The sequence below is a fragment of the Geotrypetes seraphini genome, chromosome 3 (genome assembly GCF_902459505.1).
Source record: "Geotrypetes seraphini chromosome 3, aGeoSer1.1, whole genome shotgun sequence".
Classification (NCBI taxonomy): Eukaryota; Metazoa; Chordata; class Amphibia; order Gymnophiona; family Dermophiidae; genus Geotrypetes; species Geotrypetes seraphini.
In genome coordinates this window covers 132,060,472-132,084,126 of record NC_047086.1, presented here as the reverse complement: position 1 = coordinate 132,084,126, position 23,655 = coordinate 132,060,472, and the positions used below count along the sequence as shown (strand labels likewise).

Here is a 23,655-nt window from a genome sequence, read left to right as displayed (position 1 = left end):
ACTGGCTCTTATACACTTAAAGAAAACACCTGGTGATATGGTACATAATATCATCTTTAATAAGTTCTTAGTGACTGCCTATATCTCCTTCTCTCTGTTTTGAAGAAATGCAGCATTTGTTTAGATTTAATCGTGAAATCGTTATTTTGGTATATTTTCACAGTCTGTGCAGATGTGCATCTAATATAATAAAATGCTAGGCCGCGCATGCGCACTAAAAAAAACGTGTTCCCTGATCCGTCGCGAAAACACGAGTGAGCATGCGCTCGTTTTACGTCATCACCTACTCTCCACCTTGCGCCACCAATCACTGTCATCACCTGCTCTCTACCTCGCGCCACCGATCACTCCTCCTGCACTATGCCACGCCAGGCATGTCCGCAACCGGCCTCGAGCTCCTGGGGGCCGGCGGCGTGAGCCGCCCGGCGGTGCAGTGCTGAGCTCCCGCCTCCGCCCTACACTGCGCCGCCAGACCCGGCCCTATACTGAGATCCGCAATCGGGTTGCCATGGAAACCCCGCCGCAGCCTCGCGGCTAGGTAGGGGGACAACAATCGCGCTTATGTTCAAGCCGCCGCCACGACTCCTCTCTCGAACCGCACCAGGATCGAGAGAGGAGCTGCGGCGGGGGCTTGAGCATAAGCGCCATTGTTGTCCCCCTACCTAGCAGGCGGCCTTCCTCACCCGGCCCCACCGTTCCTTCCCTTCAGTTCAGCTCCACCTATGTTAAAAGGAGCTGCTTTGAAATTGGAGCCCTGCCGCCACCGTAACACGTTCCCTTTGCCGCGGTCCCATATGTCAGAGAAGGAGCGGGACCAAGGCAGAGGGGAATGTGCTACGGCAGTGGCAGGCCTCCGATTTCGACGCGGCTCCTTTTAACATTGGTGGAGCTGCACTGCACTTGATGGAGGGAGGGAAGGAAAGGTGGTTGTGTGCTGTTGAGCCCCTCTTTGCCCTCAGACCCTCTCCTAACTGCTCCCTCCTGTCTCAGACCACTGGGGGGAGGTGCCTGTCTTCAGCTGCCGGGATGGAGGGAGGGAAGAAGAAAGAAGGGGCCCTGGCAAGCGAGTTATCAAAAGCCAACCATAGCCTGGGACCCCTACATGATATGAATAATGACCAGACAACAAAAGGTAAGAAAAATAATTTTATTTTCTGTTTTGTGATTACAATATGTCAGATTTGAAATGTGTCTTGAGGGAGGCTGCTGCCACGGCTTTGGACAGAGGGGTACCATTTTCGTGGGAGCCGGTCTTCGGAGAGGCTTGGGACGCGGGGACGGATGCGGGAGGGGCTGCCGCTGCGAAGGGCTTTGGTGGGGGAGCCAGCCAGACCGCAAGTGTGGGGACGTTGTAAGCGCGGATTGGTCAAGGAGCCGCCGCTGCTGAGGCTTTGAAATTGCTCTCCCACCGTCACTCCCTCCCGCCCCGGCTCTGCCTCTGCCCCTGCCCAAGTTCAAAAGCAGGAGACATCTAGCACCCGTTAATCTAACGGGCTTAAACACTAGTTTATATATAATCTTCTAATCTTAGAAAACGGTACTATTCGTTCCTTGGGTGTGTTGGGATTAGTACAATATGATTCTTACAAGCTTCAAATGATAAAATTACACCTTTCTCATGTCTGAAGTTTGTACCATTATGACCCTATGATGTTTAGAGCTCCTAGGGGATATTATTTGTAGAGCCAGCAGTGTATGGGTTTTTAGGGCTCCTTTTACTAAGCTGCGCTAGACGCTAATGCCTCCATTGAGCTGGTGTTAGTTTTTGGCACGTAGTGCAGGGTTGGCCCGGCAAGTTTATTTTGTAGCCTTTTCACCCATCTCCCCCCCCCCCCCCCCCCCCGTTTGTGTCATCTCCAAACCCATGCCGGAGCTGTGGTGTAAACAAAATAAAAAGACTTTTCCTCTATCTGTCTTTAACACCAGTTCTGGCAGGATACACATTTCAAATCTGACTTATCGTAATCACAAAATAGAAAATAAAATCATATTTTCTACCTTCCACTGCCATGTCCATCGTTTTGTTTTTCTCCCCATTGTTCTCTCTTTTCTTTCTCTCTCTTTCTTCCACCCTGTATCCAACATTTCTCCTTCTTTCTGTTCCATGCATGACTCCCTCTCATGCCTTTCTAGCTGTTTCATCATTCCCATCCTCCTCTTGCACCCCCCTGCAATAGTTTTCCATCCTTCTCTCTCTTCCACCACCCCCCAGGCAGCAGCATCCCACTGACCCTCCCACCATGAGACCTGACATACCTTCAGGTTGGTCACTGAATTGGTAAGTCTGATTGATTCAAATCAATTCACCAAAGTGAATTGGAACCGCTGTTTCCATAGAATTGCACTGGATCATCTTTTTTTGTGGGGAGTGGAGCTTATTTCTCTAAGATTTCAGTCCAGTCTTATTTTCAAACTCATTGTGTCTTTTCTCCATATGCCAAGTTTCATCCCATTTTGTTACATGTTTTCAAAGTGTTTTGGCCTCTAAAACAAATTTCTCATCCCCTTTAGTATAACTTTTTCATGTTTAGATGTGAAGCATAAAAACAATAAATACTCAAGAAAGCATGATAATAGCATAGGATTTCTAGAGTTGTTGGAGGGCAAAGCCATCAAGCACTTCACAGAAAGGGAAATGTGCCAATGCTATAGATCCTGGGGCTTTCCATTTGCTCTCTAGTTTGTTTTTTGAATTATCAAATTTGAACTGTCTTTTAATGCTCCTTTTATACTAAATTGACAATGAAATCAAATTGAAAGCCTTGAACATAGTTGCCAAGTTATTCAAGCCCAGATGCACTAAAGAGGATCGGTAAGATCATGTGGGTCTACTCCAATCTGATATTTGGCCAATTCAAAAAGAGCTATTCATGCACTAAAAAGTTTGCATGTAAATACTTCATGTGGAGGTTCATTGTAATCCCCAACTCTTTCGTCTGATTCATCGCTGTAAGAGCAAAACTCACACAAGCGCAGAGCCAGCAAGGTAAGCCCAAAAAGGAGAGAAGCAGGGGAAAGCTGCCTGCTACTCAGCAGTTCGGGGCAGGAAACATTTTTTTTTTTTTAAATAGGCACAGATGCTGTGCATGTTACACACGCACAATATCTGCCCCATTAAGAAAAAAAGGCTCCCCCCAGTGCTCTATCGAAAATCAGCAGGAAGGAGGCCCATTCCCTCCAGTCATGCTCCCCACCCCTCCTCCGTGAGAAAAAAAATGGCAGGAGGGGATGCCAACCCCCCCCCCCCCCCATGGCAGCAAAACGGCAGGAGGGATGTCCACTCCCTCTTGCCACTGAAAGCCCACTCCTATGCCAGGTGCCTCCCCAAACCATCCCCTACTCTCCCCCTTCACTCTCCCCTCAAAAAGGTAGGAGGTATGCCCACTCCCTCCTGCCACAGGATGCTCCCCTGAACACCCCCCACCCATATCTTTTTTTCGAAGATGGAAGCAGGAGACAGGAGGGAAGCACAGTCCCTCCACCTTCAAGGTCCGCCAATCCAAAATTGGGGGGCTTTCCCTTCTTGGTGATAAACAGGGAGTAGCCTATGGCCCTGATTGGTTCAGGCGCTTAAGGCCCCTCCCCTTGGGAGGGGGCCTTCGTGTCTGAGCCAATTAGGGGCTCGGGCTCCTCACTCTGTATCCTGTGTGTTGCATAGGGAAAGGCCTAAGGCATCTGAGCTATCAAGGCCTTGGGCCCCTCCCTATACATCACATGATTCACCAAGGAGGGAAGGCCCACCATTTTGGAATGGCAGGCCTTGAAGTTGGAGGGACCGAGCTTCCATCTTTGAAAAAAGGTACCTGGGGGGGAAGATCAGGAGAACATCCGGTGGCAAGAGGAAATGGGCATCCCTCCTGCCTTTTTTTTTTTTTTGGGAGGGGGGAGGTTAGGGGAAGGTTGAGGGGGGGCCCTGGCGCGGGAGTGAGGGAGGTGGTCAGCATGGCAGGTGGAAAGTGAGCATACTTTCTGCCATTTTTTTTTCTTGAGGTGGGGGGTGGTGGTTTTGCCATGGTAGGACAGAGTGGGCATCCCTCCTGCCGTTTTTGCTACCGTGGTAAAGGGTTGGTTCGGGGAGGTGGTAAAGGGTTGGTTCGGGGAGGGCTGTCATTGGTGGGGGGGGTGTTGTACTTTTTTCCTTTTTTTATCGGGGCTGATATTGTGCATGTGTAATATGCACAGCATCTGTCCCATAAAAAAAGGGGGGAGGGCTAAACTATGTTTAGACAGGTAAGTGATTGGTCTTGACCAGTCGCTTTTTTTAGATCGCTAAAATTGATCACTTTTTTTAGTGCATCAGGAAGCCAAGTTAGAGCATCAATTGCTCTACTAGTTTACATGGCATTTCAATATTAATGAGCTAATTTGCATGGTCGGATCGGAGAATGAGCAATCATGCATAAAACCATGCGGTGAGCCATTTTCTGCATCAGGTTGGCAAATGCGATCGTTGCTAAAGCTTTCAAAACAGGTTTAGTGACGATCGCTGGCTTTAGTGCACCTGGGCCTCAGTGTCGGGAGGAAGATATATATATATATATATATATATATTTCTTTTTTTGGCCATTGCTTATTTTGGTCATATATTCCAAAGCAGTACATACTTTGTAGTGCCTCACTCTACCCATTGAAATTAGTGTTTGCCAGACCCATAATGCATCAGAATAAGGTAGTCATAAACCTCACCCTTGAAATGGGGATCTTGGTATGAAGTCAAACATACAATGTTTTGCATCCTAACTAATATTTCTTATTCTGCTAAACAGAATATTTTGCAGTGTCTGGGTCAGAGTTGACTTCCCTACAATAATACTAAACAAGACTAAGCTGTTTAAATGTCAAAACATGAAAACCACAAATCTTACAGTTCAAGTTTCTGGCAGTTACACATTCAATGATATTAATATAACGTTTTTAACAATCTCTTAATAGTTTTTGTGCATCTGGTGGTCCAGTGAAGAAGATATTGATGGACTTCAATGCCTCTGCTTCATCATTGTCAACTAGAGCTGCCTCAAATCAAATCCTGGCCTTTCAGGCTAACTTGGAAGGAAATAACAGCAGAGCAAAGAAGGGTAGCAGGCTAGAATTAGAAGCTGAGAAAGAAAACCTAGACTCCAGCCTTCTGGAAGAGCTTTTTAATTCACCACTTCAGATGGCTACCGGGCCCAAAACAGTGTACAGGCTAAGCCTACTGAACAAGTCACCAAAGCCTGGCTCACCAGGTAAACCCGCTGTGCCTGCAGAATCCTTTTACAAGAAGGGGAAGGTGTATTTTACCCCACTAGACCGAAAGCTACTGAAGCAAAGTAGATCCTTGAAAACAATAAATGAAGGTGAGCATATGCCTTGCCCTATCAAGACAAAGAAAAGAGAAGGAAGGAAGAGCACCTCCAAGAACCCAGCTTCAAAGTATCAAGCAGTGTCTAGATTGCCCATACCTTTACCAAAGAATGGAAAGAAAGCAACCTCAAGCATGTTGCCTGTCAAAATCAGTCTGGGAAGCCAGCTGAGCAATAGTGTTGCTAAAACCCAGACAAATGGCCCATTTCGAGTTCTGAGCCTAAAGACAAAACCCAAGGCCAAGCTTCTCGTGGGAGCAGCCTTTTTTGTCACTGGAAAAAAATCACACTCTATATTCAGAAAGCCACTGCAAGTTACCAAGTCTGGCCAGTCTGCCTCAAGACCCATGGTAAAGGAAGAACAGCGGAAGGGTGCAGGTACGCACACAGCCAGCACAACATATGAAAAGGTACCTGAGGATTTTAAAGGTACTAAATTGACCAAAAGCACAAATGTACCTAAGGAGAAACACATCAAAATTAAGGAGGCAAACCTTGGGGAAAACCAGAAGGAAAGATTCCAGATAGACAGAGAGAAATTCCAACTTCGTGAGGTGAAGATAAGTTTACAGAAGATTGATAAATCCCATGTTATCCAGGCTTCTGTACTGAAGAACCAAACTTCATCAATAGCAGTGAACACTGAAATACTGGTAAGTGTGACACACGTGCAAGAAATCTTTGTGCAAAGGCCAAGTCTGATATGTGAAACATCAGTTCCCGGTTTGACTGAATGTTATACCCACGCCCAGCATACTAAGTTATTTAAGCCTTGATATATCGCATTACACAAAGGCAACTATGCTACAACCCACCAACACAGCATCTTATTTGCAAGTGGGGGATCTATTAGGATTTGATTGTTTCAAGGGTGTTGTAATGGGGAAGGAGATAGGTGACTTGACTAAATGGCAGGAAACACAGAGGGTGGAGATTATGTTGTTTTTTGGGAAAGTCAATCACTGTTGTGCACACAGGGCAGGAATGTTGGGTATCAGTATATAAGAGCAAAATTTCAGAAACATCCAAATTATACTTTTGTGGCTTAATATACTCGGACCTTTGAACAACACCACTGCTCCTTGCTTGAAAGCATCTCCAGCAACTGAACCATGTGTAGGGGAGACTTTGGTTTTTCATTCCCTAAACTATAACGATCTTTTGGGTTTTTGCAGCTCAAATGCATGATCTTGAATTATTTAGCATTAAATTTTAGTTGCCAAATTCTGGGTTATTCTTTAAGCTTCACTAGATCCTTTCTTAGTATCCTAGAGGAGATGAAAAGATTGGTTGGGATCTCCCTTTTGAAAAAAGAGAAGGCTGTGGATAAACACTGACAAGAATAGGTTGGCGGAAGAAGAGACCAGATGGATGAGTCTATAAGGCATAAACAGATTAAGGGACAATAGCAGCTAACTTGAGTTGGGTTCAGGAAGAGGTCTGGGATGTGTATGTATGAATCAATTTTGGTCCTAGTGGTCCAGTAGGCCATTAAGGACAGGGAAAAGTTTCAGGACTAGATCGCTCACTAACCAGCTTTATAAAGTCCTACTAAGGGAGGCATCTATTAGTACACCAGCATAGGGGAGGCTTACCATCTGCTTATTGTTTTTCATCTTTAGCGGGAACAGGCAAGTAGCAGAAGTCATTTTTAAGTGACATCTGACTTGGGTAATGCTATGTCCCCGTAAAGTGTAAGCTGTGTTGTGGTGCATAGCTACAAGTGTGTACCTGAAGGAGCATGCACACTTTGACCATTTTAGAATCCTGGAATTTTGGTCTTTTGTTTGTTTAAGAAGTCAGTGTCTTGCCCCTGCTTAGCTGAGCTGCGAGTATGGGTACAAGGAAGGTCAAGGCCAAGCAGGCTATGTATCTGTATCACTTGTTATGGGCTCAGTGGCTAAACATAGTTTCTGTAATACCTAGCAACCTAGAACAGATGACATCTAGTGTGTGTATAATATATAAAAATATAATTTTCAACATACATTATGAACAATAGCAAAAAATGAAAGATAAGTGTTCAAAATTTCAATAACTTTGTGTCGGTCAGCTGCTTAGTTGTTCTCTCATTTTTTTTTTCTTCCCCTCTCTCATCCCTTGAACTTAGTCCATCTGACGATCTCTCCTTTAGAAGAGGCCTCTATGAGCTCTGCTGAGAGGACCCTTCTATCCCTACTGCAGGCATCTTTGGAGTTACTATCCAGTTCTCTCCAGGGCAATTTATGGCCTTGAAGAGGAAAAGTGTAGTGGATGTAACAGCTCCACTTGACTCGACTAATGATGCTCAAATACCCAAAGCAGTTTCACAGTCTCTGCTTCCTAATGGAATCATGATCTTTAATAGTCTCTGTGATAGCTGCACAGTTCTTGCTAAAATGGAGTTCTTGATTCAGGCAAAACAAATGCAAATCCCTAACATACCTGTTACTACAGTAGGCAATTTTCAAAGGGAATGTCCATGCATACTTTCCCTTTGGAAATTGATACAAAATGTGTAGCTAAAAGTACCTGTAGATTTTGTAACTCCTTGACTGTTTTGGAGATGTACCCTTGTAATGTGAGAGGAGTCAATAGTGTGTTTTATGCCGTTTGTTTAGGGCACTGGACCATCTTTGCACTTTGTGAGAGATGAGAATAAAGTGACTGTCCCATTTACAGGGGCAGCGCAAGAGAAGAGAGGTAAGGTTTCACTATTAAACTCAACTGTAAGTTGTGCTCACATTTATTTGTGTTATATTGTCTAGCACTTTGGGATCCTTAATTTTTTTTTCTCATATTTTTATCTCAGTGATTCACAAACATGTTCTGGGGATTCCCCCAGCCAGTCAGGTTTTCTGGATATCCATAGTGAATATGTCTGAGAGATATCTAAATGCAGTGAAAGTAGTGCTTCTGTTATGGATACACAGGAGTCTGTACTTTAGCTGTTGATTCCCGTGAAACTACAGAAGGGTATCATTTTAAGAACTTGGATTGCTCCCCTTTTGCAGTGGAGAATAGCTCCCGCCTCAGTTTTTCCTTCTGCAAGCAAACTCAGAAGGTATGTTCTGATCTGCTCTGCTTCTTTTTGTTTGTTATTTTTGGGTATTTTTCCATCAGATTTTTGTGGTTCTTCATGACTTTGATGCTCGGAGGTCCCCTTCTTGGGCTTACTCTGTCGGGGAAAGGATGAGGTCCAGTGTGGGTGGACTGCAGCTCCCAAGCTATTCTCATTGAGTACCTGTGGAGCCAGCCTGCTTTGTGTTCCTTCAGGAGCTCGATGTCCGTCCCTTTGGGAATGGCTTACCTGATTTTAGCAGAGGCTTGAACGTAGGCTGTGGGAGCCAGCTGCGTAGTTTTTCCCCCCATCGCGCTGTGAAGAATCTCGGGGTTTAGAGTCTGTGGTTGTGGTCGATCCAACAGGCAGCCAGAAGAATTCCTTTGAGATTTGAAAATTTGAGGCAAAAATCCTTTCCCTGCAGTCTGGCTGATTCAGGAAAACAGGCACCAGAAGTCACAGTGAATACTCCCATTATTTCATATGGGGAACATAGGGAAGAATCTGTAAATTTTGTTTTTAAGGGTTTCTGAAGCTAGGTTTAGGTTCCCCTTCCTCAAAATCCCTAAAATAGCTATTTTTTTATTTTTGTATTTATTTATTAAAAATTTTAAATACCATTTTTGGCACAATTCACTTGACAACCTCTGGAAAGAAGAGGACCTTCTCTTTTCTCAGCAGGGTAACCCACCAGACCAACCGTCCAAGTTCCTGCCAGCGATAAGCTCCGCCCCCTCCAAGATTGGGCTCTTTTTCAGCCCTTTAAACGACCACCAGGTAGGCGGGCCTCTCCTGCCAAAGGGCCCTTCGTGTTGCCCAAGAAGGACTAAGCCAAAAACTATGCCAAAATTCCCCCAAAAGCTGCAACAGTCCATGAAGATCCCTGCCTAATTAAGGGCTAACACCACCACTGAGAAATCCACAATATTAACTCAGCTGTGCAGGTTAGTGACCATGAAACTTAGGAGATAATCGCCCTATACCATTCATGCTCATTGGTCAGTTCAAAGGAAACACAAACCACACAAAAATATCTAATCACCTAACCATACTTTCATTAATTACATATGTTATTCCTGGCGGAATGCTGCACAACTGCACAATGCAGAATTTTTGCAGAATTGCATAGCTGTGCAGAATCTCCATTTCCCTTGCAGAATCTCACTGTGTTGGCCTTTAGGTCACAGAAACGGCAGCAATTCCCGCACCCCGCCTGCCACTAAACTCGAAGTCTCTCCGCAACAGAGGGGAGGCGTCCGGGTTAACAGCAGGCAGCATGTGAGAGTTGCTGCTGTTACCGCGACCCGAAGAAGCAAGTCTTAGAGTACAGGGGAGGAGAGGCAGGAAAGTTGTTGGCACAGGGGGAGGGAAGGGGTGAGAGGAAGGAAAGTTGGTGGCACAGGTGGAAGAGAGGGAGACATGCATGCTGAAGGGAGAGGATGAAATTGCAGATAATGGAGGAGAGGAAGGGTGAGATGGTGCATAGAGGAGGATAGAGAGATGTCACAAGGAAGGGAGAGAAAGAGTTGTTGGACATGGAGGTGGATGAGAGGGAAATCCAACATTTCCCTTCTGCTCCTGGATCCAACATCTCCCTCTTCTCCACCTCCTGTGTATCTCTTACACAGGAGGTGGAGGGGGAGAAGATGTGAGATGTTGGATCCAGGAGCCGAATGGAGAGATGCCTGGAAATGGGAGTAGGAGAAATGCTGGACCATGGGGTAGAATGCAGCAGGGAAGAGAGAGGGAGATGTCGGGCATAGAGGGTGGGGAGGGAAGGAAGAGAGAGAGAGAGTAGATGCTGGGCTATAAGGGTAGATGGAGGAAGACGCTGAGAATGGTAGAACCCTGAGGGGGAGGAGAGGGTGGCAAGGAACTGATAAGAGGATAGATATAACAAGAGGGTAGAAATAGGGTAATTAAGGTACATTGAAGATGAAAGGGAATGGAGTGCTGAGGAGGGAATGAGATGGGGAATGGGAGAGAAAATGGAAATTTGATAGGTAGCTGAAAAGTGAAAAAAAGGAGAAGGATAAGAAAGAGGCAGAAAAGAGCTAAAAAGGAATGAGCAATATGTCTGAGTAAGTGTAGTGAGGGAACGGAAAGGGTAGTTTCTATTATGTGTTTCATATTGGTTTATATTATGTGCTTCATATTATTTTTAACTTGTCATGGCTCAGTAGACTCTTGACAAAGCCATAGATGCCGAAACACTGTCAGTGTCAAGTCTTCGAGTCCTCGCAGTGCTGCTATCAATAAAGTGAACTTTGAACTTTATACCCACGGCTGAATCATTGACGTCTCATCCTCAAGACTCCTTTGTTGTACCTGGAAAAATAACACATCCAGACAACAAAGGTAGAAGAAAAACATTTTGTTTTAAATAGAATGTGGATAATAATTATCAAAAATATTTAAATTCTGACACATAAACTTGCAGAATTTTTAAAAATGTTTGGGCAGAGTTCTGCCAGGAATAATAGGCTACCATCTGCCAGGAATAATACATACCATCTGCAGAAACTGCCCCACCAATAGCGAAAAACACACAAACTTCGCCTATTATTACCTATGCACCCATGAAAGATCCTCCACTCCAGTCCCATGCATATACATCGACGCTTGATCTGTAACAAGTAAGCTATTATGCTTAATGAATTCATCTACTCTAAAGATGTAGGCTTCGCCTTCCTTACCGAAACATGGCTCAGAGGCAAAGAGCCCAGAACTAGCCCATCTCTGCCCTCTATAGTATCCTACACACGCTGAGACATGGTATTGCACTGATCTACAAGAGCTTTTTTAATTTATCTATAACAGACACAGCCACCCTACCAAACTTAGAATACATAATAAGTGAGCTAATACATGGGATACAGATAAAATACAAATTAGAATAATGGACGTAAAAACAGATAAAGACAGAAAGCATTTACAATATAATGCAGAAAATACAGGCATGGCAGGGAAAGAAGTAATACATAGAACAAATAAAATACATCAAGTTGAATATAAGGAATTTGATTGAAAAAATGAAGCAGAATGCATTATGATACCAGCCTATCAAAGAGTTGAGTCTTTAACAATTTTCTAAAATCAAGATAGGAAGAGACCTCTAACATAATTTTTCCAAGCCATACATTCAATTTAGCGGCTTGAAATGAGAGGGCTCTCGAGGAACTTCTTATAACGAAAGAATGTTTGTTGCCGAGGAAATTCCCTTTGCCTCTCCTTATTTTCAGTTAAGTTAGTTTGCTTTGGTACCAGATGAGGAGGGAGCTGTTCTCCACTGCAGAGCAGAGAGCAGGAAGAAAGGAGTTCAAGTTCTTAAAGTGATACCTTCCTGCAGTTTCACGGGAAGTGGGAATTGACAGATAAAGTATGGACTCCTGTGTATCTTAACAGAACCCAGATTATCAAGGTAAGAACCTAGTCTGTTGATGCAAATCAATTCATGAATATTCATTGCAGATAACCTGAAAATGTGACTGACTGGGGTCTCTACCCCCTCTCTTCCCCAGTCAAGTTTAGAAAGCACCAAATTATCTCTTCATCTTGCTTTTCCTTCAGGGTGATTGCCTGTGGTGGCTCTGCTGACCCTTACTGACTGAGGACTAGAAGGGATGTTTTCCTTTAAGAATAAGCTCCTAGTGCTTCTCTCAACCATTCTAAGCACATATACAGTGACTGGTATTATAATGCCAGAGAATGGGAGCAAGAATAGCACTTATGGCTTTTGCTGCTGATCAGAAACAAAAATAGTGGGGCAGGATGAGAGATTTACAATAAAGAGGAGAGCTAAACAGTTGAATCTTCTATTCTATTTTATTAGAGAACTTGGCAAGGCATCACAACAAAAGACAAGTGTATTTGTCCTAGCAGAGGAGATGGCTGACCTTACTGTTAAAACTTTAACCCCAAAGTTTTGCAGCATTGCTATAATTCAAGTTTCAAGTTTATTCATGGCTTGATATACCAACCATCACGTGTATCTGGGCGGTTTAAAATATTAAAAATTAGAAAGATCTAATATAATGTTTGATTTAGGTGAAATAAAATAAAAAGAGGGTAGACCTAAAACTATGACAAATTAAGACTGATTAGAAACGAGAGGTTTTGGGGGATAGGGAAGTTTTAATTACAGTGATAAATAAAAATAAAAGGGAGAGTAGAGGGATGGGGAATAACGAAAGGGAACAGGGATATTGCTTCTTAAAAGTTTTTTTTTTTACCACTTATTGGTAGGCATCTTTAAAGAGAAATGTTTTGAGATTTGTTTTAAATTTATTTAGGGAATATTCATTACGAAGATAAAATGTTAAATGTGATGAGTTTCACACAGGAGCTTTCAGAATTAAGTACATAGCTGGGATTTCTCTTTTAGCATAACTATTCTAATTTCCTGTTGTACAGTGGAAAGTCTTCATCCTTGTTGAATAAATTAAAGTTGACCTTGGTTTGTTTTGTTTCTTAGCGTCACCTCTGGAAACTGCTGTCTATCCCATGTTCAGCACTCCTTGTACCAACAAGAAAAGGTCAGTTGCATAGAAAACAAGTCTATAACCCTTTTGGTGTCTTATGTTCAGAAATCAAGTGAATTAAGGGCTCCTTTTACAAAGCCGCGCTAGGGCCTTAATGCACGGAATAGCACGCGCTAAATTGCCGCATGCGCTAGCCACTACCGCCTCCTTTTGAGCAGGCAGTAGTTTTTTGGCTAGCGTGCGCTATAGCATGCGCTAATCCGGTACGTGCACTAAAACACTTAGCGCACCTTCGTAAAAATGGTGGAGGGCTATAAGGTGGTGGAGGGCTATAAGGTTTTTAAACTTAAGTTTCAAGTTTATTAGGTTTTTATATACCGCCTATCAAGATTATCTAAGCGGTTTTACAATCAGGTACTCAGTATTTTTCCCTGCTGATGACCTTCAAGCAGTCTGTGGAGTGGATTGGATTGTCTCTAGAATGAGCTGATAGTCTTAACCTAAAGCATGTGTGCTGGAAAATGCTGCCATGAGTGTAACATATTTGGCATCTTGTCAGAGTAGCTACAGGTTTGGTAAGACTGGTAACTGATTTGTCCTCCATCCTAAAGTATAAATTTGGCAAGACATTGCTGGTAAATTGGTTTTTTTAGCCCTGTAAGATTGGCAAATCTAATTTTGCTGAGAATATTTTAGAACATCTTAAAAAAAAAAAATGAGAACTTGATTTTACTTTAGAGAAATTCAGCTTTATCCCAGGACAAGCAGGCAGCATATTCTCTACATGTGGGTGATGTCATCCATGGAGCCCCGATCGGATACTCTCGCAAGCAAACTTGCTTGAAGATCTTCAAGCTTGTGAGTGTACTGCGCATGCACGTGTGCCTTCCTGCCCGAGTTAAGGCGCGCGTCTCCTCAGTGTGTCCTCAGTTCTTGTTTTTCCGCGGAGCCAAGAAACCCTGTTCTACAGCCTGCCATTTCTTACTTGCCTTCTCGCACTGCGGCTATCTTTCTTTTGTTTTAATTTTCTTCAAGTCGCTGTGCGGTGCCTCTTTTTTATTAAAAAAAACAAAACAAAAAATGTAAATGAAAACAAAAAAATTAATACTTTGTTGTGTTCCTGCTGGTTTTCCTCCGGCGGGCCTTTCTTGGGCTTCGGCCCTGCCGTTAGTCCTCGTTTGGCTGCGGCTGTGTTTTTCTTTCTCCTCTGGCCTCTCACTGGGTTCACCATGTGTGAGTAGAGCGGCCGGGCCTTTTTCCTTCCTTGGTATCGAGCTGCCATGGCATCGATCGCCAGTGGCGGCCTCGTCTAATCCCTCTGGTCCTGTCTGCTGTGCTTCATGGGTTCCATCCTTGGGTAAGTCTCTTCTTCTTTAGCACTCTCCAGACCAGTAGAGGTTAATCTTTACGAATGGGTATATATCCAATCATGACCAGCAGGTGGAGACTGAAAACAAAACTGTGGGACAGTATATAATATACTCCCTTCTCTATTTACATCAGTCTTCTTTCAGTCTCCAGCAGGTGTTGAGTGATCTGTACCCATCTCCCTTGGTAGGGCCGTTGGAATTTGTTTAGGGGGTTTCTAGTCCCTGTTTTTGGCCGGACAGAGCTTGGGCGGGCCCTGTTTGGGGGTCCGTCCGACCTCGGGGGTGTCAAACCCGGCGGGTCTCGAGCGGGGTCCCTCCCCCCACTTCCTCCACCTCCCCACATTTTTTTAGAGGAGCCTCAGCAGTAAGCCTTGCCCCCTAAATCAAGCAAGGCATATTGCTTCGAGAGCCTGTGGAGTCTGTTCTGTAAAAAAAAAAAAAAAATCCTGAGGTAGTGCCGGTCTGAAGGGTTGTTTCCCTTTAAGAAAACTGTATTTTACTGTATTTTTTCATCTCTAACCGGCACTTTTTTCTAGCTAGGTCGCGTATGGAGCAATTGTGCCCTTCTCGGGGGAGTGGGACACAATTAGGTCCAGCCGCGAGGCACTCGCGGCCGGCCTGAACTCGGCGGTTTGGGTCGGTGAGGTGGTGGAGCTCCGTCGGCAGCGGCTGCAGGCGCCCAGAGCTCCCCGCCGATGGTGCCTCGCGAGTCGGCTGGGAGCAGTGGGGAAGCCCAGTCTTCCCCAACCGCCCACGGAGGGATTCGCCGAAGGATTCCCTCTCAGCTGATTTTTTGACAGCTGATGCCGACTTGCCTGTTTTAGCGGCTGGGACTGTTCAGCCTTCTCAGCCGCTACAGGCCATGGAGGGAGCATTTTTGGCGGGAACTTCGCCATTTTCTCTGTCTGGCCCCTCCATTTTGTCTGCAACCTCAGGTGACCTTCCCCCTGTATTGCAAACACAGGGGCAGGTTTCGGCAGGGAGTCACTGGGGACCCCCAGGGGTTTTTTGTCCCCAATTTAATTTCTTTCTTTGTGCAGACAATTGGGGGTCCCACGTGCACCTGGGGGGTTTCGGGGGTGGTTTTCCCTCCGTGCCCCCTATGGCTTGCCTCCCTCTTTTCGTTTGGCGTCCACTCTTCCTCCTCCCTCATCCAAGCGCCCACGGGGGGGCTTGGATTGCGAATTGGTGGTCGGAGGAGCGTGTTGGCATGGTTGAGGACCTGGCTGCTTTGGCGGGCTTCCAGGATCCTCTAGAGGGGACGCCCGCTGGCAGCGGGGCGGCGGTTTTCCCGTCTTCCAGAGCAGATGCGTCCGTGGTGCGCTTTTTATTCAGAGGGATGAGCTTTTAGACCTGATGTAGCAGGTCTCCTTGGTGCTGCATTTTCGAAGTTGCGCCACCGGAGACCCCGCGTATGGGGGCCCCTCTACTTCAGGGGGTCTGTCCTGTTTCCCGCTCTTTTCCTGTGCATCAGGATTTTCGGGATTTTGTGTTGGCGCAGTGGCCTACGGGCGCCGTTTCGTTTGGTGTGCGCCTTGGCTCATGGGTATCCCATCCCGGAGGGGGATAGGGCTACCTTAATTACGCCAATGGGGGACGCGGTGGTCTCGGCACTTCCTAAACGGCATACCGTGCCTGTTATGGACGGATCTGCTCTTAGGGTCTCTGAGGAGCGTACGTTAGAGACACTTCTTAAGTATAATTTTGATGTCTCTGCCTTGGGGGTCCCGGCAGCTATTTGTGTGGGGCTGGTGGCTCGCACCGTGTTTCGGTGGTCTGAGCATGTCCTGGATCGTGAGTCTGATGACTGGTCCTTAGTGGATCTGGAGGTGGTGAAGTTTGAGATGACTGCCTCGTTCCTCTCGGTTGTTCTTTGTGACTTGGTGCTGCTAAGTCTGGGTCTTTTGGTGGCTGCACGCTGTACTTTGTGGCTTCGCGCTTGGTCGGCGGTTGCCACGTCCAAAGCTGAACTTCCCAAAATTTCCCTTTCGGGGGTTGTTTTTTGTTTAGAGAGGACTTAGATCCGGTGGTTCAGACTCTGACGGACCCGGAGGTGCCCAGTCTACCTGAGGACCGTGCCCGCCCGGCTTCTCGGGTTGGCATTGCCCGGGGGCGTCTGCGGGAATTTCGCAAGTTTCGCCTGGGGCATGGGACTGCTTCTTTCCAGGCTTCCGGTTTTTCCCCGGGGTCGGTTGGCTTTAGCGCATGCAGTCTTTTTCAGGGGGCCCGTCGGGGGGCTGGGAGTTTCCCCCCCGGTTCCCCTGCTGCTGGTTTTCCTCCGGCGGGCCTTTCTTGGGCTTCGGCCCTGCCGTTAGTCCTCGTTTGACTGCGGCTGTGTTTTTCTTTCTCCTCTGGCCTCTCACTGGGTTCACCATGTGTGAGTAGAGCGGCCGGGCCTTTTTCCTTCCTTGGTATCGAGCTGCCGTGGCATCGATCGCCAGTGGCGGCCTCGTCTAATCCCTCTGGTCCTTTCTGCTGTGCTTCATGGGTTCCATCCTTGGGTAAGTCTCTTCTTTCCTTCCTTGGTGCGTTACCTCTGTAATGCCGCCAGCTGAGTCTCAGGCATTCCAGGCATCGTGTGCAGTCGTGCCAGCCTCTACGAGACCTTCGAAGCGTGCCTTCTTTCATGGGAACACTCATCCTCGAGGTTGCCCTCTATGGAGCGCACTGCTGCACCTTCATTACCGGTTTCATTGGTATGGTGCCACCTTGCGAAGCCTCGACTGGGGCTTTGTGCCTCGGCGTCGGCTGGGGCTCTGTGCCTCGACGTCGGCTACATATTTGTGCTTCGCCGTCGACTGGGGCTTTGTGCCTCGCCTGAGGCTGTGTGCCTAAACTGGGGCTTTGTGCATCGATGTCGACTGCGGCTTTGTGCCTCGACGTCGACTGCGGCTTTGTGCCTCGACGTCGACTGCGGCTTTGTGCCTCGACGTCGACTGCGGCTTTGTGCCTCGACGTCGACTGCGGCTTTGTGCCTCGACTGAGGCTTTGTGCCTTGATGTCGACTGCGGCTTGGTGCCTTGACGTCGACTGAGGCTTTGTGCCCCGAAGTCGACTGAGGCTTTGTGCCCCGACGTCGACTGAGGCTTTGTGCCTCGACGTCGCCTGGGGCTTTGTGCCTTGCCGTCGACGTCTACCGGATCCTGTCAGGGATTCGAAGGTTCTCAACTTTCTAACCACTCCCTGGTGGTTGAGTCTTCCTTGAAGAAGTCCGACCCCTGGAGGGTGTACGCTGCCACCCCGCCGGGGGGGGGGGGCATCCAATTGACCAGTTTGGTTGCCGTCTTTATCAGTAATCGATGATGGCGAACCGTGTCCTCTACTATAACTTTATCTTCACGTCATCTCTACGGTTCTGTGTGGAAGCCCTCCACTCATTCCGGGCAGACGTGCTGGATTCTCGTAGTCAGAGGTTTCGTCCTCTAGAGGAGACTCTTTCCCAGCACTGGTTCTATATGTTCCAGGCGGCCTATGCCGCCTTCGAGTTGTCCTCGAGAGTCATGGCTTTTGCGATCGCCATGCGTCATCTCGCTCGGCTCAGAGTGTGGCTATGGATCCGAATCTCCAGGATCATCTAGCCAATCTCCCTTGCGTGGGTACTGCGCTATTTGATGTTTCCATCAAGACGGCCACTCAGCACCTCTCTAGTGCACCTTACACCGAAGACCATCCGGCCCGGCAGTATAAAATCCCTCTCCGGAGGTACCCACAGGATACCACTCCTGTGTTCTCTTGGCCTCCTTCAAAGCGGCCGCATCGGCTGCAGCAGTGCTGAGCTATGGTCCAGACGCCGACTCCAGCAAATCCTGGACCGTCTTTTTGACTATTCCAATATGAGCCTCCAGGCTCCTCTCCTTCTGGAGACTTCTCCCCTCACTTCGGAGGGCGTCTCCATCATTTCTATGCACGGTGGGACAGCCTTACCTCTGACAGTTGGGCGCTTTCCATCATCCGGGAAAGGTACTCCCTTCACTTCCGTCACGTACCCCCAGACCTGCCTCCCAGAGAGTGTCCTTCGGGCCATTCTCAACTGTCCCTTCTGTTGCAGGAAGCTCGAGCCCTGCTTCGCCTCTGAGGTCGATGAGGTTCCTCCAGATCAGTGGCGTACGGGATTCTACTCCCGGTATTTTCTGGTGCCCAGGAAGACGGGGGATCTGCATCCGATCCTGGACCTCCATGCCCTGCACAAGTTTCTAGTCCGGGAACGGTTCAGTATGATCGCCCGTCCACTGTTGTGCCCCCTCTTGGACGAAGGGGACTGGCTGTGCTCACTGGACCTCAAAAAGATGTATACGCACATTCCTATACACCCGGCCTCCTGCCGGTTTCTGAGATTCCGGGTGGGGGATCTCCATCTCCGGCATCGTGTTCTTCCCTTCGGTCTGGCGGCCTCTCCGGGGGTTATCATGAACTGCCTGGTTATGGTAGCTGCTGCCCTGCGTCTCCGCGGCCTGCAGGTGTTTCCCTACCTCGACGACTGGTTGATCAAAGCTTCCTCTCGCCGGGAGGTTCTGCATGCGATGAATCAAGCCATTTTGCTCCTTCGGAGTCTCGCTTCGAGGGGAACTTCCCCAAGTCTTGCCTCTGCCCGTCCCAGTCTCTGGGGTTCATCGGAGCGGGCCTGGACACAGTTCATCTGCGCTCCTTCTTGTCTCGGCCTAGGTAGGAGGCCCTTGTTCGTTTATGCCGGGAGATGGCCCATCTGTCTTCGGCCCCGGCTCGACTTCTGATGGTCCTCCTCAGTCACATGGCCTCTACGGTTCAAGTAACTCCTTTTGCCGGACTTCATCTCCGCATTCCCCGGTGGACTCTTGAGCCCCCTGGAATCTGAATCGAGACTCTCTCTCTCTCGACGCATTGTCGTGTCTCCTTTGTCGGAGAACTCCCTCTGTTGGTGGCTGCTCTCTTCCATTCTTCCAGAGGTTTTCTGTTTCATGCTCCTCCTCCGCGAACGGTCCTCACGACGGACTCGTCGGCCTATGCTTGGGGGGGGGGGGGGGCGCTTGTCTGGCCGGTCTTCGCATTCAGGGTCTTTGGTCCAGTGCTGACCACCTTTGTCACATCCCTCTGCTGGAGCTTCATGTGATTCTCCTCGCTCTGAAAGCTCTTTGCCACCTGCTTCACGACCGGGTGGTGCTGATCCGCATGGACAACCAGGTCGCCATGTCTTATATAAACTAACAGGGGGGCATGGGGTCCCCTTCCCTGTGCCATGAGACGTTGCGGCTCTGGGCCATTCGCCGCAATATGTTCCTTCGAGCAGTCTTTGTTCTAGGCTAGCACAATTGTCTGTTGAGTCATCTTCTGCAGCCTCACGAGTGGTCCCTCCACTCCGTAACCCTGCGTCAGGTGTTTGCTCGTTGAGGGACTCTGGATGTCGAACTGTTCACGCCCCCCCTGAATCACAGGTGACCCCGCTTCTACTCCAGGGTTTACACCCCTCTCGGGCTCGAAGCGGATGCTTTTCTGCTGGATTGGACGTACTTTTTTCTGTATGCGTTCCCTCTGATTCTGAAGTCTCTCGTCAGGTTCCAGTCCTTGTGGGCCACCCTGATTCTGGTAACTCCTCGGTGGCCTCGGCTGCCGTGGTTCTCCCTTCTGTTACAACTCAGTTCCAGGGAGCCTCTTCTGCCTGTTTTCCATCTTTGCTTTCGCTGAGTCGGGTTTCCCTGCTTCATCCCAACCTGTAGTCTCTGCACTTGACAGCCTGGTTCCTCGAGACTTAATGTACTCGTGCCAGCTCTCCCAGCCTGTGCTGGACGTCCTGGGGGCGTCTTGGCAGGAGTCCACTAGACAATGTTACCATGAGACATGGACCCCATTTTCTTCCTGGTGTGCTACTCGGCAGCAGGAACCGTTATCTGCTTCCTTATCTGCTGTCCTGGATTATCTGTTACTCTTGTCTGGCGCTGGACTCAAGTCCTCTTCAGTTCGAGTCCACCTTAGTGCGATTTCTGCTTTCTTCTGCCGCTTGACGGGAAGCCTATCTCTGTTCATCCTGTGGTTTCCCGCTTCCTGTAAGGCCTTTTCTGCGTTCATCCGCCCCTTAAACCTCCTCCGGTGCTTTGGGATCTTCACGTGGTTCTTGCTCCGTTCGAGCTGCTAGCGCGGGCTCACTTGCAGTTTCTTCCCTGGACGGTTGTGTTTCCTATTGCTCTCTCATCTGCCTGTCGGGTCAGTGAGCTTCAAGCCCTGGTAGCGGATCCACCTTTCGCTGTCTAACATCATGATGAGGTAGTCCTCTGTACCTATCCTACGTTCTTGTCTAAGGTTGTTTCCGAGTTTCCCCTCCACCAATCCATGGTTCTTCCTGTGTTTCTTTTGTGTTCTTCCTGTGTTTTCTCACCCTGGAGCAGTGGCTCTGCATTCTCTTGTTTGTGAGCGTGCGCTGGCCTTCTACTTGAAGTGCACCGCTCCCCATCGCTCTGTTCCACAGCTGTTCCTCTCTTTCGATCCTACTCGCTTGGGTCGCTCTGTTTTTAAGCGGACCATTTCTAACGGGTTGGCTGCTTGTATCTCTCTCTGTTATGCTCCGGCTGGCCTCTCCCTGCCGGGTCGAGTCACAGGCCCAAGGTCAGAGCGATGGCGGCGTCTGTTGCTTTCCTCCACTCAACTCCCATTGAGGAAATCTGTACGGTTGCCACTTGGTCCTTGGTCATCGGTTCCTACATTCACCTCTCACTACGGTCTGGATGCTTTTTCCAGGCATGACGGCCACTTTGGCTGGTCGGTTTTGCAAAACATGATCTCCTAAATTGCCAACTCTTCCTCCATCCCCTTATAGTTAGCTTGGAGGTCACCCACATGTAGAGAATATGCTGCCTGCTTGTCCTGGGATAAAGCACAGTTACTTACCGTAACAGGTGTTATCCAGGGTCAGCAGGCAGATATTCTCGCTACCCACCCACCTCCCCGGATTGGCTTCTTTGCTAGCTATCTGAACTGAGGACACGCTGAGGAGACGCGCGCCCTAACTCGGGCGGGAAGGCACACGCGCATGCGAGGTACACTCGCAAGCTTGAAGATCTTCAAGCAAGTTTGCTTGCGAGAGTATCTGATCGGGGCTCCGTGGATGACTTCACCCACATGTAGAGAATATCTGCCTGCTGTCCCTGGATAACACCTATTACGGTAAGTAACTGTGCTTTATGAAAGTTTATTCTTAATTATATCTTATTTTAAATAAGCTATTGCTGCATTAATGGGATACTCTGCGCTGGCCCTGCAGCTCAAGTCTATAACACTGTGTAGCTGTACAGGGGTCTCAAATTAAGTCTTGGTATAAATGAAGATTGATAGATTGGGTATCCCTTAAAGATAACAGGCTAGAGCTTGGTGATGCCACTGTTTGTTGTGGTGTCGAACCCTGTTGGCCAAAGGAACTACACACAGTGTGAATCTTGAGGAATTTGACATTCTAGCCCTTTTGATTAGTGAAGATGCATGGGTCATTCAGGCATGCCATTAGTCAGTGTATTAACAAGAAAGGGAAAAACGGAGAGGGGGGACAAGAAATGGCTGCAGGAGCAACTTTGATCTGCTTGGTCTTCTTTTTTGTTTTTCAAGTGTTTTTAGTGATTTTTGTGGGGATTTTGTGTTCCTGTTCAGCTCCAGTGACTACCTAGCCTGCGTGAGAGGAGCAGACTTTGGTTTGCAGCTGAAAGGTAGATCCTACGGGGGACCTGCTTGAACTGTAGAGCTTGGAGGTGTTTGCTCACTTCATGACTTGATCAGGAGTGCTAATGCAGGCTGTAAGGGCACCAATTGAGTTTCTTCAGAGCGCACATAGTGTTGGCTGCACTTTCCTCCCCTTCCCCCCCCCCCCCCCTTTCTTAACGGCGTTTGGAGGTCTCGGGGGTTGAGGCTCAGTCCAGCTCTGGCATGACTGGCAGCTGAAGAGACAGAAGAAGCAGCTTTTCTGGTGGTAGAGGTCCTCTCCTATTCCAGCTATCCTGCGAGCTTCTGTGGTAGGCTGCAACACATCTTCCAGCCTCTGGTCTGTGAGTAGGGCTGTCACAGTCTAAAGAGCAGGTTGGGGGTGAGTGGAGTCTGAAGTTGTAGTTTTTAAGGTTATATTTTGTTGTAGCTCTTATTCCCTCACCCCCCAAATCCTAAAATCACTGGGTTTTGAGGTCCTCCAGTGGAGTTACAGGAAATCCTGACAGCTGCCATCTTGGATTTTTCCTGATTTGAATTCTGTGTTCTTAAACTTCTTCAAAAAGCCTTGTTTTTTATTCTAACTACCAAGGATGGTGTCCTCATGCTCCAGTGACATGAATTAATGTGAAGTATGTGTTGAATGGGAAGGCATAAACCTCAGGTTCAACCTTTGACCACCTTATTAATGCAGTCAAACGACTGTTGGGATGGATAGGGAATGATTTTGCCCTCTTGGGGTCCCTTGCTGTGGCGCCTGTTTCTAGTAAAGGTTCTGATGGCTCCAAAGCGATAAAGTGCTCTAACCCTCCTCTTGAAGCGGGTTCAAAGTCCGCTATGCCCTTTACACCTGATTTTGTGAACTTGCTCTGGCAAGCCTATGTCTGCGTCACTGATGCGCCTTCTGGGTCAACTATAGAGTGACATCTGCGCAACCTCCCCATGTTTTGGTATCTGTTTTGTCACGGAAGCTTATATCTCCCCCAGACACAGACAGCTGATTGGACAGGATAACAGGATGATCTGGATGCTTATCCTGTTTCACAGAGTGAAGCTTTGGCCAGAGACAATACAACACTGGGCAAAGTGAATCAGTTTTCTAATATTATAATTTACTGTGTTTTTCAACCCATCTATGAAGATAGACCCTACCTGCTACTGAGTAATTGGAACAAGATGGACTGTAATAGTCCTACACAGACACCACATACCAACAGAATCCTTCAGTTGCAGATTTAGAATATGACTCACCTGAAAAAAATCGAAAGCAGATACCAGACTCTGCATGTTGTGCAATACTAGAGAAACAGAAAGAATGTACTATATATCCTCCTGTACAGTGCAAAGTAAAGCCGTCGGATTTTAATTCTCAACACAGACATAATTAAATCACTAAACTGAAAATAAAACCATTTTTCCTACCTTTGTTGTTTGGTGATGTATTCTGCTTTTCTCTGTATGTGCTACTAACTCTGTTTCAAGGCTGCCTTTCCATCGGCTATTTCTTTTCTCACCTCCTTTCTTCAGTGTCAGACACATGGTGGAAAGTGATTAAAATTCATCTCTCTTCAATTTTTCTGCCTTCTTTTCTCTTCTAGCCTTCCGTCCAGCCCTCCTTGCAGGTCTAGTTCCACTCTCCGCTTTTCCATCCGTCCCCCCTACCTCACAGATCCAGTGCCTCTGTCTTCCTCTCCCCCCCCTTTGGAAAACCATTGCCTCTCCTCTCCCTAGCTCCCCCCCCCACCATTTACAGGTGTAGTGACTCT

At 47.6% G+C, this 23,655-nt stretch overlaps 1 protein-coding gene across 1 annotated transcript in view; it reads left to right on the top strand.

Moving 5' to 3' along the window:
- Positions 1–23,655, top strand: part of ESCO2 (establishment of sister chromatid cohesion N-acetyltransferase 2) — a 119,118-nt gene that overhangs the window by 12,289 nt on the left and 83,174 nt on the right. The window contains exons 3-5 of the mRNA XM_033937531.1: positions 4,933–5,995; positions 7,943–8,024; positions 12,857–12,917. Of these exons, the coding sequence (XP_033793422.1) occupies positions 4,933–5,995; positions 7,943–8,024; positions 12,857–12,917 (1,206 nt within the window). The remainder of the gene's footprint in view (positions 1–4,932; positions 5,996–7,942; positions 8,025–12,856; positions 12,918–23,655) is intronic.